Below are 13,424 nucleotides of genomic sequence, written 5' to 3' on the forward strand. Positions count from 1 at the left end.
CCCTTGCTCTTATCAGACTCGGCGCGAGCCTGGCTCGAGCACCTCCCTCCCTCACAGATCCACGACTGGCGCGACTTGGTTAGGGTCTTCGTTGGGAATTTCTAGGGCACATACGTATGTCCCGGAAACTCCTGGGACCTTAAGAATTGCTGCCAGAAACCAGGCGAGTCTCTTCGAGATTTCATCCGGCGCTTCTCCAAGCAGTGCACCAAGCTGCCCAGCGTCGGCGACTCAGAGATCGTCCAGGCTTTCCTCTCCGGCACCACCTACCGGGACCTGGTGCGGGAGCTAGGTCAGAACGTGCCACGCACCGCTGCTGCACTCCTCGACATCGCCACCAACTTCGCCTCGGGCGAGGAGGCCATCGGTGCCATCTTCCCCGACAGCGATGCCAAGGGAAAACGAAGGGACGAGGCCCCCGACGCCTCGGCCTCCCACCTCCCTAAGAGAAAGAAAAAGGGGCGCCTAGGGAAGCAGGAGGTCATGGGAGCTGATCTGGTTGGGGCCATAGAACGCAAGAATCCCTGAGGCCCCAAAGGCCCTAGGCCTTTCGACGACATGCTCAAGAAACCATGCCCTTATCACCAAGGCCCGGTCAAGCACGCCCTCGAGGATTGCTCCATGCTGCGACGTTACTACGCCAGGCTCGGGCTCCCCAACGACGACGCCAAGCAGAAGGGCGCCGGCGACCGGGACGAGGACAAGGATGATGGGTTCCCCGAAGTACGCAACGCCTTCATGATCTTCGGCGGACCCTCGGCATGCCTTACGGCACGGCAGTGCAAGAGGGAACATCGAGAAGTCTTCTCGGTCAAGGTAGCCACCCCCTAGTACCTTGACTGGTCTCGAGAGGCGATCACCTTCGATCGAGATGACCACCCTGACCATGTTCCAAATCCCGGGCAGTACCCGCTGGTCGTCGACCCAATCATCGGCAACACCCGACTCTCCAAGGTGTTGATGGACGGAGGCAGCGGCTTCAACATCCTCTACGCCAACACCCTGGAGCTCTTGGAGATCGATCGGTCGAGGCTCTGAGGCGATGTCGCACCCTTCCATGGCATCGTGCCAGGGAGGCGCACGCGACCCCTTGGGCGCATCGACCTTCCTGTCTGCTTCGGCACCCCCTCCAACTACCGCAAGGAAGTCCTCACCTTCGAGGTAGTCAGATTCGGGGGAGCCTACCACGCCATTCTGGGTTGGCCGTGCTACGCCAAGTTCATGGCAGTGCCCAACTATACCTACCTCAAGCTCAAGATGCTAGGCCCTGGCGGTGTCATCATGATTGAGTCCACGTACGAACATGCATACGACTGCGACATTGAATGCATCGAGTACGCCGAGGCTCTTGCGGAGGCCGAGACCCTCATCGCCCACCTCAACCAACTCAGTGGTGAGGTGCCTAACTCCAAGCGTCGCGCGGGGGCGTTCGAGCCCGCGGAAACCATCAAACTCATCCCGGTCGACCCCGCCTGCCCCAACGACCGGGCGCTGAGGATCAGCGCCACCCTCGACATCAAATAGGAAGCCATGCTCGTCGACTTCCTCCGTGCGAATGCCGACATATTTGCATGGAGTCCCTCGGACATGCCGGGCATACCGAGGGAAGTCGCCGAGCACGCCCTGGATGTCCGTGCCGGCTCTAGACCGGTAAGGCAACGCCTACGCCGCTTCGACGAGGAAAAGCGCAGGGCCATCGGTGAGGAGGTGCAGAAACTACTGGCGGCCGGATTCATCAAGGAAGTATCCCACCCGGAGTGGTTGGCTAACCCCGTGTTAGTTAGGAAGAAAAGTGGGAAATGGAGGATGTGTGTAGACTATACCGGTTTGAACAAAGCTTGTCCAAAAGTCCCTTTCCCGTTACCCCGAATCGATCAGATCGTTGACTCCACTGCGGGATGCGAAACCTTGTCTTTCCTTGATGCGTATTCTGGTTACCATCAAATCAAGATGAAAGAGTCCGACCAGCTCGCGACTTCTTTCATCACACCGTTTGGCATGTACTGCTACGTGACGATGCCCTTCGGCCTCAGAAACGCCGGTGCCACGTATCAGCGGTGCATGACCTAGGTCTTTGGCGACAACATTGGGCGGACCGTCGAGGCCTACGTAGATGACATCGTGGTCAAGACCAGAAAGGCCGAGGGTCTCGTCGACGACTTGACAATAACCTTCAAATGCCTTAGAGAGAAGGGCATCAAGCTCAATCCCGAGAAGTGTGTGTTTGGGGTTCCCCGAGGCATGCTCTTAGGATTCATAGTCTCAGAACGCGGCATCGAAGCCAACCCAGAGAAGGTCTTGGCCATAACCGGCATGGGACCAATCAGGGACCTCAAGGGAGTACAGAGGGTCATGGGATGCCTTGTGGCCCTGAGCCGATTCATCTCGCGCCTCGGCAAAAAAGGTTTGCCTCTGTACCGACTCTTGAGAAAATCCGAGCATCAAAGCATAGCTCACGAATCCTCCCGTCCTGATACCCCCGGCCATGGACGAGGCCCTCTTGCTCTACGTCGCCGCAACGACCCAAGTGGTCAGCGCCGCCGTAGTGGTAGAGAGGCAGGAAGAGGGGCACACTCTGCTCACCCAACGACCTGTTTATTTCATCAGCGAGGTGCTCTCCGAAACCAAAGCACGCTACCCCCACGTCCAGAAGCTAGTCTACGCCGTGGTCCTGGCCCGGCGCAAACTGCGTCACTACTTCGAGTCGCACCCAGTGACTATGGTATCATCTTTCCCCCTAGGCGAAATAGTTCATAACCAGGAGGCCTCGGGCAGGATAGCCAAATGGGCTGTCGAGCTTATGGGGGAAACCTTGACCTTTGCGCCTCGAAAGGCGATCAAGTCTCAAGTCCTGGCCGATTTCGTGGCTGAATGGACAGATACCCAACTGCCACCCACTCAAATTCAGATGAAATACTGGACCTTGTACTTCGATGGATCCCTAATGAAGACCGGGGCGGGCGCGGGTCTGCTCTTCATTTCGCCCCTCGGAGTACACATGTGCTACATGGTGCGGCTCCACTTCACCGCCTCCAACAACGTGGCCAAATACGAGGCCCTCATCAACGGCTTACAAGTCGCCATCGAACTTGGGGCACGATGCCTCGACGTCCGAGGCGACTCGCGGCTCGTCATAGATCAAGTGATGAAGGAGTCAAACTACCTCGACCCCAAAATGGAGGCTTACTGCAAGCTGGTACGATGCCTAGAAGACAAGTTCGACGGTCTCGAGCTAAATCACGTCGCACGGAAGTACAACGAAGCCACCGACGAGCTGGCAAAGATGGCCTCAGCACGGGTTCCGGTCCCCCCGAACGTCTTCGCCAGAGACCTCCACAAACCTTCCATTGGATACACCTCGGCAATAGAGGAGGGACAACCTGTGGAACCCGCGGCGAAGCTCGATGCCCTCTCTGCTACCGAGACCCCCTCGACCAAGCCCGAGGTCATGGAAGTCAACGCCGAGCCTCCACGGACTGATCAGGACGTGGATTGGCGAGTCCCGTTCCTCGATTGGCTCAATCGGGGGGAGCTTCCTAACGACAAAACTGAAGCATGGCGGCTTGCGCGGCGAGCCAAGACCTACGCCCTCTACAACGGCGAATTGTACAGATGAAGTCCGTCAGGTGTCCTCCAATGGTGTATCAGCTCCGAAGTGGGCCAAGCCCTGCTTTGGGACTTACACGCGGGCGCCTGCGGGCACCATGCGGCGCCTCGGGCGCTTGTAGGGAACGCTTTCCGCCAAGGGTTCTACTGGCCGACGGCAGTCGCTGACGCTACCAAGCTAGTACGCTCCTGCGAAGGATGCCAGTACTATGCCCGGCAGACACATCTCCCGGCCCTGGCCCTGCAAACCATCCCCATCACCTAGCCATTCGCCGTATGGGGTCTCGACATGGTCAGGCCTCTGCAAAAGGCCCCCGGGGGCTTCACCCATCTATTGGTATCAATCGACAAGTTCTCCAAATGGATCGAGGCTCGTCCGATCAATCGAATCAAATCCGAGCAGGCGGTGCTATTCTTCACTGACATCATCCACAGGTTTGGGGTCCCCAACACCATCATCACCGACAACGGGACACAGTTCACCGGCAAAAGGTTCCTGACGTTTTGCGACGACCACCACATCCGTGTGGCCTGGTCGGCCGTAGGACACCCAAGGACCAACGGCCAAGTAGAGCGTGCCAACGACATGATCCTACAAGGCCTCAAGCCAAGGATTCACAACCGATTGAAAAAGTTTGGCAAAAAATGGCTCGCCGAGCTCCCATCGGTCATCTGGAGCCTAAGGAACACTCCAAGCCGAGCCACGGGATTCACGCCTTTCTTCCTAGTCTATGGGGCCGAGGCCATCCTCCCCACCGACTTGGAATATGGTTCCCCGAGGCTGCAAGCCTATAACAAACAAAGTAACCGCACCACCCGAGAGGATGCCCTTGATTAACTGGAGGAAGCCCGAGACGTCGCGCTACTACACTCGGCCAAATACCAGCAGAGCCTGTGGCGCTATCAGGCCCGACGTGTCCGAGGCCGAGACTTGAAGGTAGGCGACCTGGTGTTGAGGCTAGCACAGAGCAACAAGGGTCGCCACAAGCTGACCCCGCCATGGGAAGGACCGTACATCATCGCCCAAGTGCTGAAGCCCGGGACCTACAAGCTGGCCAATGAGAAGGGCGAAGTCTTCACCAACGCTTGGAACATAGAACAGCTACGTCACTTTTATCCCTAAATTTCCAAGCATTGTATATGTAGTTCCTCGAAATACAATTAAAAAGCGTTCTTTAGTTGGTCTAATTTTTTGAGAAACCCCCCGAGCCCATCGTAGGCCTCGGCAATATGGTAACACGGCAAGGGAAACTTGGTTCTGCCTCAGCAGAACCAAGCCTCCCTCGGGGGTTAGATGGGGGACTCCCCCTAGGTCCCACCCACCATTCTTTAAGTTGCTTTTTCGCAAAAATTCCTACGCCAAGAACTCTAGCAGGCTCTGATGAATCATTTGTGAAGACTCCTCGAACCAAGGTCTGCTTCCTAAGCAAGAGGCCGGTAGAGTCGCGAGATGGCCTACGCCCCCAGGCTACGGCACTCCCTCACTACCTCTCGCTCAAGGAACGGCTTAGGCCCCAAAGGGGTGTTTCGCAAATAAAATCTGATCAGAAGCAACAGAGGGCAAAGGCTCGGAAACATGAGAAAAACAACTAAGAAACACAAATACTTCAGAAATAAAGGCCTCGACGGCCACAAACGTTATGATACAAAAATAACCCCTATTCTATCTTTACATAGCCCCTAGGGCCCAGATCAAGGTTCAGGGCCTTCAGCACCAGCAGATGGTAGGGGGGGCACCACCTCCTCTTCGAAGAGTGTCGCCAACACCGCGCCAGGGCCTTCCGCCGCCTCCATCAGCTTCGTGACCGCCGCGTCGGCCTCCTCGTCATCATCAGGCAGAACGTAGCCATCATTGATGGCCGGGAGGTCGACGCCAAGGTAGTGAGAGGAGATGACGGCCATCGCCTGCTTGACACCCGTGTGCAACGCCCCTCGGAGCCGTTCGCACATCTGGCTGCTCAGCGCAATCAAGCGGCGCCCAAGGGAGCTGCCTGACTGAACCCCCTCGACCTCCAAGGCCTCGCAGGCGGAAAGGGCGGCACGTTTCAGCGCCTCGTGCTCCTTGATCTCGGTATCGAGCACTGTCTGTACCGCGCTGGAAGCCTCGGCGGCCCTGGTGAACTCTGCCTCTGACTCTGCACCGTGGAAAATGTAATGAGGTCGAGCCAAAGAAAAAACAACCTAAGTTAGGGACAGAAGCCCACGGAGCTCACCCTTGGCCTTCAGCTCCCAGCGTCGGGTCTCCACCTGACAAGCCTTGACCTTCTCCCTCAACCGCTGGGCCTCGACCCGAGAGGCCTCGGCCGCCCTGAAAGCTTCACTCCCCAGCTCTGCGTCACACAAGGAAGTTAGGGAGCGAACATAAGGAGAAGAAAACAAAACAAGGGGACTCAAACTCACCCTCGACCGTCCCCCTCAAAACCACAGCCTCGATTTGCAAGGCCTCAACCATAGCAAGGGCCTCGTTCAGAGCGCCTTTGGTCAGCCGGTGCGCACTCTCCTCTGCCCCCAGCTGCCCGGCGAGGGCCTTGCCCGAGGCCGTCGCTTCTTCAGCCTGGGATCTGAAGGCATCCCGATCGCTGACGGTGCGGGTAAGCTTCTCCTCCAGCTCCTTGATCCGCGCTGCCAAGGGGTCGAGCTGTGTCTAGGCTGTGGCCGCCTTGACCTTCGTGTCGGCACAGCGAAGGCGGAGGTCCCCCACCTCCGCGCTTCGTGCCGACAGAAGCTCGTTAGCATCGGCAAGAAGGCCCCTCTGCCGCTGAAGCTGGTCCCAGATTCCCCTCTCCCGCCGGAGGAAGACCGACTTCCCGAGGGATCGGGTCTCGAGCTCCTGAGGAGGCAGAGTAGAGGTCGTCGATTACGACAAAACTGAGAAAAGAACAACGTCACGCGAGAAAGGAAAACACGAACCTAGGCGACTCCGGGCAGTTCGTCGGCCACCACGAACAGCGCTGTCCGTAGCGACCACTCCGCCATCTCACGGTACTGCTCAAAGGTACTCCAGCGTCCGCCCTCGGCCGTGTCCTCGAGGGCGAACAGAGGCTCCCCCTCAGGGTCGTCCCGGCTCCGCCATAGTACCTGCAGGTGATCCCACCCGCGGGGCTCGGGTCGCACCCGCACGAGGGCCGAGCCTCCCTCGTCTAAGAGCGGCGCCGGCTGCTCCACGGCATCGGTCTCCTCGACGTCGACCACCTCCCGCGCCCGGGAAGTATCGTCGGAGGAGATCGGATAGACCTCCGTCTCCCGGGCGCTCTCCCTCAACAACGGCGGGCCCTGAGCCAAGGGCACGGCCGAGGCCTCCGCCGCCTGTGTCTCTGCCTCCTGCACAGACGGCCTCGCCGCCATCACAACAGCCTTGGTGACCTCGGGGGCTCCCACCTCTGCAATCACGGCCTCGGCGGTCTCGGGGGCTTCGGCCTCCGCCATCGTGGCCTCGGCAGACGTAGAGACGCCGACCACGGCCACTGTGGTCTCGGCGGTCGTGGGCGCCGTGGCCTCCATCGCCTCAGCCTCGGAGGCCCCGGGAGCCTCGGCAACAAAGGGCACGACGGCCCCATCCGACTGTGTAGGGGCCGCCTCGGCGACCCCTCCGTGGGCGACCGGTCCCTTTGGGTCGACCCTCGCCGACGCTGCGCCACGTTGGATAGCGGCTTGTGCCTCCGCCACCCAGTGGGCGGAGGACCCGGGGCTCGCCTTAAGCACCTTAAGGGGCGCCAAGGGGAGGTCATCCGCAGGCCGCTTCCGACTAAAGGAAATTAACCTATAGGGTCAACGCGAGACCAAAAAAGCGAACGAAAGACACTACGGCCCTGCCAAAAATACACTTACTTAGAATGGGGCAGCCCCCGCTTCGCCACGGCAAACCGCATCCGCAACGGCGGAGGTGGCGGCAGTGGCGTCGCATCCGTATCCATCGGCGCCGGTCGGTCCTCAGCGGACCCCGGCGCCCCTTCGGTCCTCTATGGGGGCGGTGGCGTCGCCTCCACCGCCACCTGCTCCGCCGCGGCCGCTGAGCCTACCAGGCTGACGGCGCGTTTGCCTAACGCCCGCGCCTCGGGCGTGTCGGCCTTGGCCCCGGAGCGGGCAACCGCCGGCCCCGGGTCCGCTTCTCCTCCCCTTCCCGGGGGTGCCGGGCTGCTTGCTGATGCCCCGGGCGCCACCTCCACGACATCAGGAAGGTGGTCTAGGGGGACCTCGCCCTCCCTCGCCCTTGTCGTTCCCGTCCGAGGCCTCCGTCGACAACGACGTCGACGGGGATTCCTCCAACGGGAGACCATCCTTCCGTTGCTGACGGTGGCGCTTATCCAATGCCTCGCGCGCAAGGACGTGCTTCATGCGCTTCGCCGCCTTAGCGTCCTTTCGCTTCTTCTGCGCGTCGGCGTGAGCGCGGTTGATCGCCCGCTGCCCCGCGTCCTCGGGAATGGGCGGCGGGGAGGAGCGCACGTCCCTCATCCCCTGAAGGAACGACAAACGCGTATAAGGAAACAAGGGATAAAGGGAGATTGAGGAGGCTTAGAGGCCATAGCGGCACTCGACTTACCAGCGAAAGGAACCCCCGCGACGGTCGCATCATGAAGGGGGTCAGGTTGCCGCCCCTCAACTTCGCGTCTACCGTCTCCCCCACCCGATGAAGAATTTCCTCGTCAGAGAGGGCGGAGAAAGACATCCGGGTGCCTTCAACGGGCTCACCTGGCCTCATCTCGAACAGCCACCGCCGCAGAGCCATCAGCGGCAGCACCCTCCGGCGGTGGAAGGCGGCCGCGACCACAGCGACCGTGAGGCCATGGCTCCGCAGCCTCGCCAGCCCCTCTAGGAGCGGCTCCAGCTTGGGCTGGTCGACCTTTGGGACACCCCACTTCCATTTCTCCGGGCAACTCCCCACAATCTGCCTGGTGTAGGGGGGAAGTCCTCCGTCGTCGTTGCGGAGGTAAAACCAACTCGTGTACCACTGGCGGTTGGAGGACGTGAGTTGGGCCGGGATGTAGAGGTGCAGGCGGTCCTGACGCACTTGGAGAGTGCAGCCTCCGGCCCTCGACGCCTTCCTCTTACCCGACGTACCCGTCGGCTTGGTAGTGTGCCCCGCCCGGAACAGGTGGAGCCACAACTCCCAATGGGGAGCGATCCCCAAATACCCCTCGCAGACGGCAACGAAGATAGCCGCCTGAGCAATGGAGTTGGGATTAAAATTGTGGAGCTCCACGCCGTAGTAGTGTGGGAGCGCCCGCATGAACCGGTCCGCCGGGACGCCAAGGCCGCGCTCGTGGAAAGAGACGAAGCTCACGACGTAGCCATCGCGGGGCCTCGGCTCCGGCTCGCCATACGGAGCAATCCACTCCGGCCTACTAGGGTCTGTCACCGGGCGGAGGAGTCCACCGTCGACAAGCGACTGGAGCATTTCCTCGGTGACGTCCGACGGATCCTAAGGGTCCGCCTCGACAACGACGATGTTGCCGGCCATGGGTGCGATGGAGGAATCGGGCGCGGCGGTGAGTTTTTTCTCTCTCCCTCCCACGCTCTCGCTTTTTTCCTCGCTTTCCCCCTAGGCTCGCTCTTCTCTCCTCTTCTTCCCGGCACCCGCTGCTCTGGCGACGGCTCGACGGAGGCGGTGCTAATGCAGGCAAGGTAAGACGAGGAGGGGCGAGATTCCTCGGGTATTTATGCAGGGAGGAGGCGAAACGAACGGGCGACGAAATCGGGGAGGTTTTCCCCCGTCCGACGCGGTTAACCACGAGCCAATTTCGGTGGCCCACGCACCCATGTCTCCCGCATTAAATGCGAGGATGGTTACGTCCCATCCACCACGCCACGCTCGGCCACTACGGCAGCAGGTACCGTTTCGACTCCCAATAAAACTGCCTCAAAAGGCGCGCCGCCCGAGCCAATAGGGAAGATATTCCCTGCGGCCTATTCCTTTCGTATGAAGGAATCCGGCTCTGAACCTATTACGATCCAGGGGTTCGAAGGCTGGACCCCAAAGGGTTTCGACAGCCGCCCCAGGATAATAGAGTTAGGGATGACCGCGGGCGAGCCCATACGGGGCCGAGGCCCAAGCAAGCGAAACGCTTGGGACGCCCAAAGTCGTGTCCGAGACCGGAGGAAAGTCTCTGAATGGGATCCCACCGTAGGGAGGCACCGAGCCACCGAGGCCTAGCGAACAGCCTCGGCACCCACTAGAGACATCCTCTGGTACTCTTGGAGTGTGTCTCTGGACCGCTAGCCGTCCTCTAGCGAATGGGGTACGGGCCTCCACTCAGACTACCCGATAACAGCTCACCGGAAGTGCCACCGCTCGTGCCCATCGAGGGTAGCGAGGCACATTCCACCCCTCCTTCCGAGCGAAAAGGAAGCGTGAGGGTCATACAAAAAGACAGGGGAGTCCCTGACGGCCCTCTGACCCTGTGCAGAGGCTAGGGGGCTCCTCCTTCAAATACGCCGAGACCCCACAACTCGGGCCCATGCCCGAAAGGGGCCTCGGCAAACAAACCCTCATGCGCAAGGGGCGTATAAAAAGTTAGGGGAACTCCCGATGGCCCTCTTGCTCTGCATAGAGGCTAGGGGCTCTTCCTGCGACCTTGCCGAGACTAGAATGGGCTCGGCAAACAAACCCTCTGTCCAAACGAAAAGGATATGTGAGGGGCGAATGAAAAAGTCAGGAGACCCCCGACCGTCCTCTTGCTCCAGGCGGAGGCTTGGGGGCTCCTCTTGCACCCAAAAACCAAGACAAAGACACGATAAAGGGCACCAAGCCCGCTACGGTCTAGGGGTTCAAAGGCTGGGCCTCCAAGAGGTTTCGACAGCCGCCCCAGGGCAACAGAGTCAGGGACGGCTTCGGGGCAAGCCTACGAATGGCCCAGGCCCGAACGAACAGTCGCTCGGGGTGCCCTAAGTCGTGTCCGAGACCGACAGGAAAGTATCCAAATGGGATCCCACCGTAGGGAGGCACCGAGCCACCGAGGCCTAGCGAACGGCCTTGGCACCCACTAGAGAAATCCTCCGGTACTTTTGGAGTGCGTCTCTGGACCGCTAGCCGTCCCCTAGCGAACGGGGCTCGGGCCTCCACTCGGATTACCCGATAACAGCTCACCGAAAGTGTCCATGCTCGCGCCCATCGAGGGTAGCATGGCACATTCCACCCCTCCTTCCGAGCGAAAGGAAGCGTGAGGGACATACCCAAAGTCAGGGGGACCCCTGACGAACCTCTCGCTCCGTGCAGAGGCTAGAGGGCCTTTTTTTTTGCAACCTCGCCGAGACCCCCGCAACCCGAACTTGCGCTTATGGGCTCGACAAATGCAATAAGAACTGATCACTCAAACGCGAAAATGCAGAAAGCCCCTGGAGGAGTAACTTCACTCCTCCAGGGGCTCGGGGGCTACACCCGGCGGGTGCGCTCACGCGCACCCACCGGAACCTCAGAAAACAAACCAATTCCTACGGAGCAGGCATAAACCCAGCCTCGACGAACCCTCAGGGAGAGTGCACGCACTCACCCTGAGGCTCGAGGGCTACTATCGGGTACCTTAGAACGGGGTACCCCAAGCAAACATCAAAATAAAGCCAGAAGGTAAGTCGTGGGCCCCTCACCTACCACGACCGAGCCCTCCTCCACCTCGCCTCGAGCCTCGAGCAGGAGGTCTCGGAACAAATTCCGCCTCACGTGAGGCTCCCCAGGATAGGCCTCGGTAGGGGGCGCCGAGCCTCGGCAGGGGGCGCCATCTCCGTCTCGCCCGAGGCTCTCCAGGGAAGGCCTCGGCAGGGGTACATTCTCCGTATCGCGCGAGGCGTCTCGCGTAAGGCCTCGGCAAGGAACCCGATCTCCGTCTCGCGCGAGGCCCCAGCCTCCATGTCGCTCGAGGCCGGGTCGCCCGCAGCCCATCACCCCCCGCCTCAACCGGCCCTCTAGACAATGTGTCATGTCCCATTAATGCTTCAACCACTCCTGCAATCTCAGCCGGACGACGGCTCAATGCCATAGAAAGGCCGACGTGACCCAAGGTCGCATCAGCGCCATACCGGCTGGGACAGGGTACGGCGGGGATTACCGGCCACTATGTCCTAACGTTGTATCCACGATCAGCGCCATACCGGCTGGGACAGGGTATGGCGGGAATTACCAGCCACTGTGTCCTAACACTGTACCCACGATCAGCCGCCCACTCGAGGCCTCGGCACCGTACACCAAGGTCTCGGCCATCTTGGGGATCGTGCCTGCCGAGACCCCTCCACCATGGTGCAGCCTCAACACCGACCAAGTTTCAGCCTCGCGCGCAGTCCGTCCATAGTGGCTTGCATGTCCACCGCCGCACCCACTCCGAGGTGGTCCCGGGGCTCCCACGACGCACAGGACCTGATGGGACGGCCACGTCACCCCAATGCTCCAAGGACGGACCACTCTGACGGCCACACCGCCATAGGAACAGGCTCCACACCGCCACAGGAACAAGCTACAGGGCCCGGACACGCCGCCTCTGTTCACACGACGCCGTATAGTTAGCTCATGTACCGTCCTAGTCCTCCCTTCATGCTATAAAAGGAGAGGACCTGGGCTGTTTTAGGGGGGGAACACCTGGTAAAATGCACACACACGCATGTCCCTGCCGCCTGAGAGCAACGTCTCAAGCGGCCCACACGACACCCCGCCGAGACCTGGGACCAGCTCCCTCTCTCCTTTAGCTTGTAACCCCCTACTACGAGCACTTCGGTGCAAGGAATACAAGATCGACCTCTCAGACTGGACGTAGGGCCTCGATTGCCTGAACCAGTATAAACCTTGTGTCTCTTTGCATCACCATCCGGAATCGGGAGCACGCAGAATAAATTCACTAGTCGGTTGAGGACCCCCCGGTCCGAAACACCGACAGCGGGGATTACCGGCCACTGTGTCCTAACGCTGTGTCCACGATCGGTGCCATACCGGCTGGGACAGGGTACGGCAGGGATTACCGGCCACTGTGTCCTAACACTGTACCCATGATCAGCCGCCCACTCGAAGCCTCGGCACTGTACACCAAGGTCTCGGCTATCTTGGGGTTCGTGCCTGCCGAGACCCCTCCACCACGGTGCAGCCTCGACACCGACCAAGTCTCGGCCTCGCGCGCAGTCCATCCATAGTGGCTTGCACGTCCACCGCCGCACCCACTCCGAGGCAGTCCCGGGGCTCCACGACGCACAGGATCTGATGGGACGGCCACACCGCCCCAGTGCTCCAAGGACAGACCACCCCGACGACTACGCCGCCACAGGAACAGGCTACAGGGCCCGGACACGCCGCCTTTGTTCACACAACGCCATATAGTTAGCTCATGTACTGTCCTAGTCCTCCCTTCATGCTATAAAAGGAGAGGACTTGGGCTGTTTTAGGGGGAACACCTTGTAACACACACACGCACATCCCTGCCGCCTGAGAGCAACGTCTCAAGCAACCCGCACGACACCCTGCCGAGACCTGGGACCAGCTCCCTCTCTCCTTTAGCTTGTAACCCCCTACTACGAGCACTTCGGTGCAAGGAATACAAGATCGACCTCTCAGACTGGACGTAGGGCCTCGATTGCCTGAACCAGTATAAACCTTGTGTCTCTTTGCATCACCATCCGGAATCGAGAGCACGCAGAACAAATTCACTGGTTGGTTGAGGACCCCCCGGTCCGAAACACCAACAGTTGGCGTGCCAGGTAGGGGCTGCTGCATGTCGGTTTCGTCATCCTAGTAGGTTCCGGATGGCAGACCCCATACGACCATTGCGTCTCGGCACCATGGTTTGGTTCGGGAGCCTAGAGTTCATGTCTCTAGGGCATGAGTACGACATGGTGCTCCTCACTCC

General features: G+C 60.2%; 1 protein-coding gene across 1 annotated transcript; it reads left to right on the forward strand.

The window, feature by feature from the left end:
* The first annotated feature begins 3,175 nt into the window (after nt 1-3,175).
* LOC136532495 (uncharacterized) lies at nt 3,176-3,616 on the forward strand. Its single transcript, XM_066525087.1, has one exon. The coding sequence runs from the start codon at nt 3,176-3,178 to the stop codon at nt 3,614-3,616; it is 441 nt and encodes a 146-aa protein (XP_066381184.1).
* Nucleotides 3,617-13,424: the final 9,808 nt, after the last annotated feature.

This window comes from Miscanthus floridulus, unplaced genomic scaffold, assembly GCF_019320115.1.
Source record: "Miscanthus floridulus cultivar M001 unplaced genomic scaffold, ASM1932011v1 fs_641_1_2, whole genome shotgun sequence".
NCBI lineage: Eukaryota > Viridiplantae > Streptophyta > Magnoliopsida > Poales > Poaceae > Miscanthus > Miscanthus floridulus.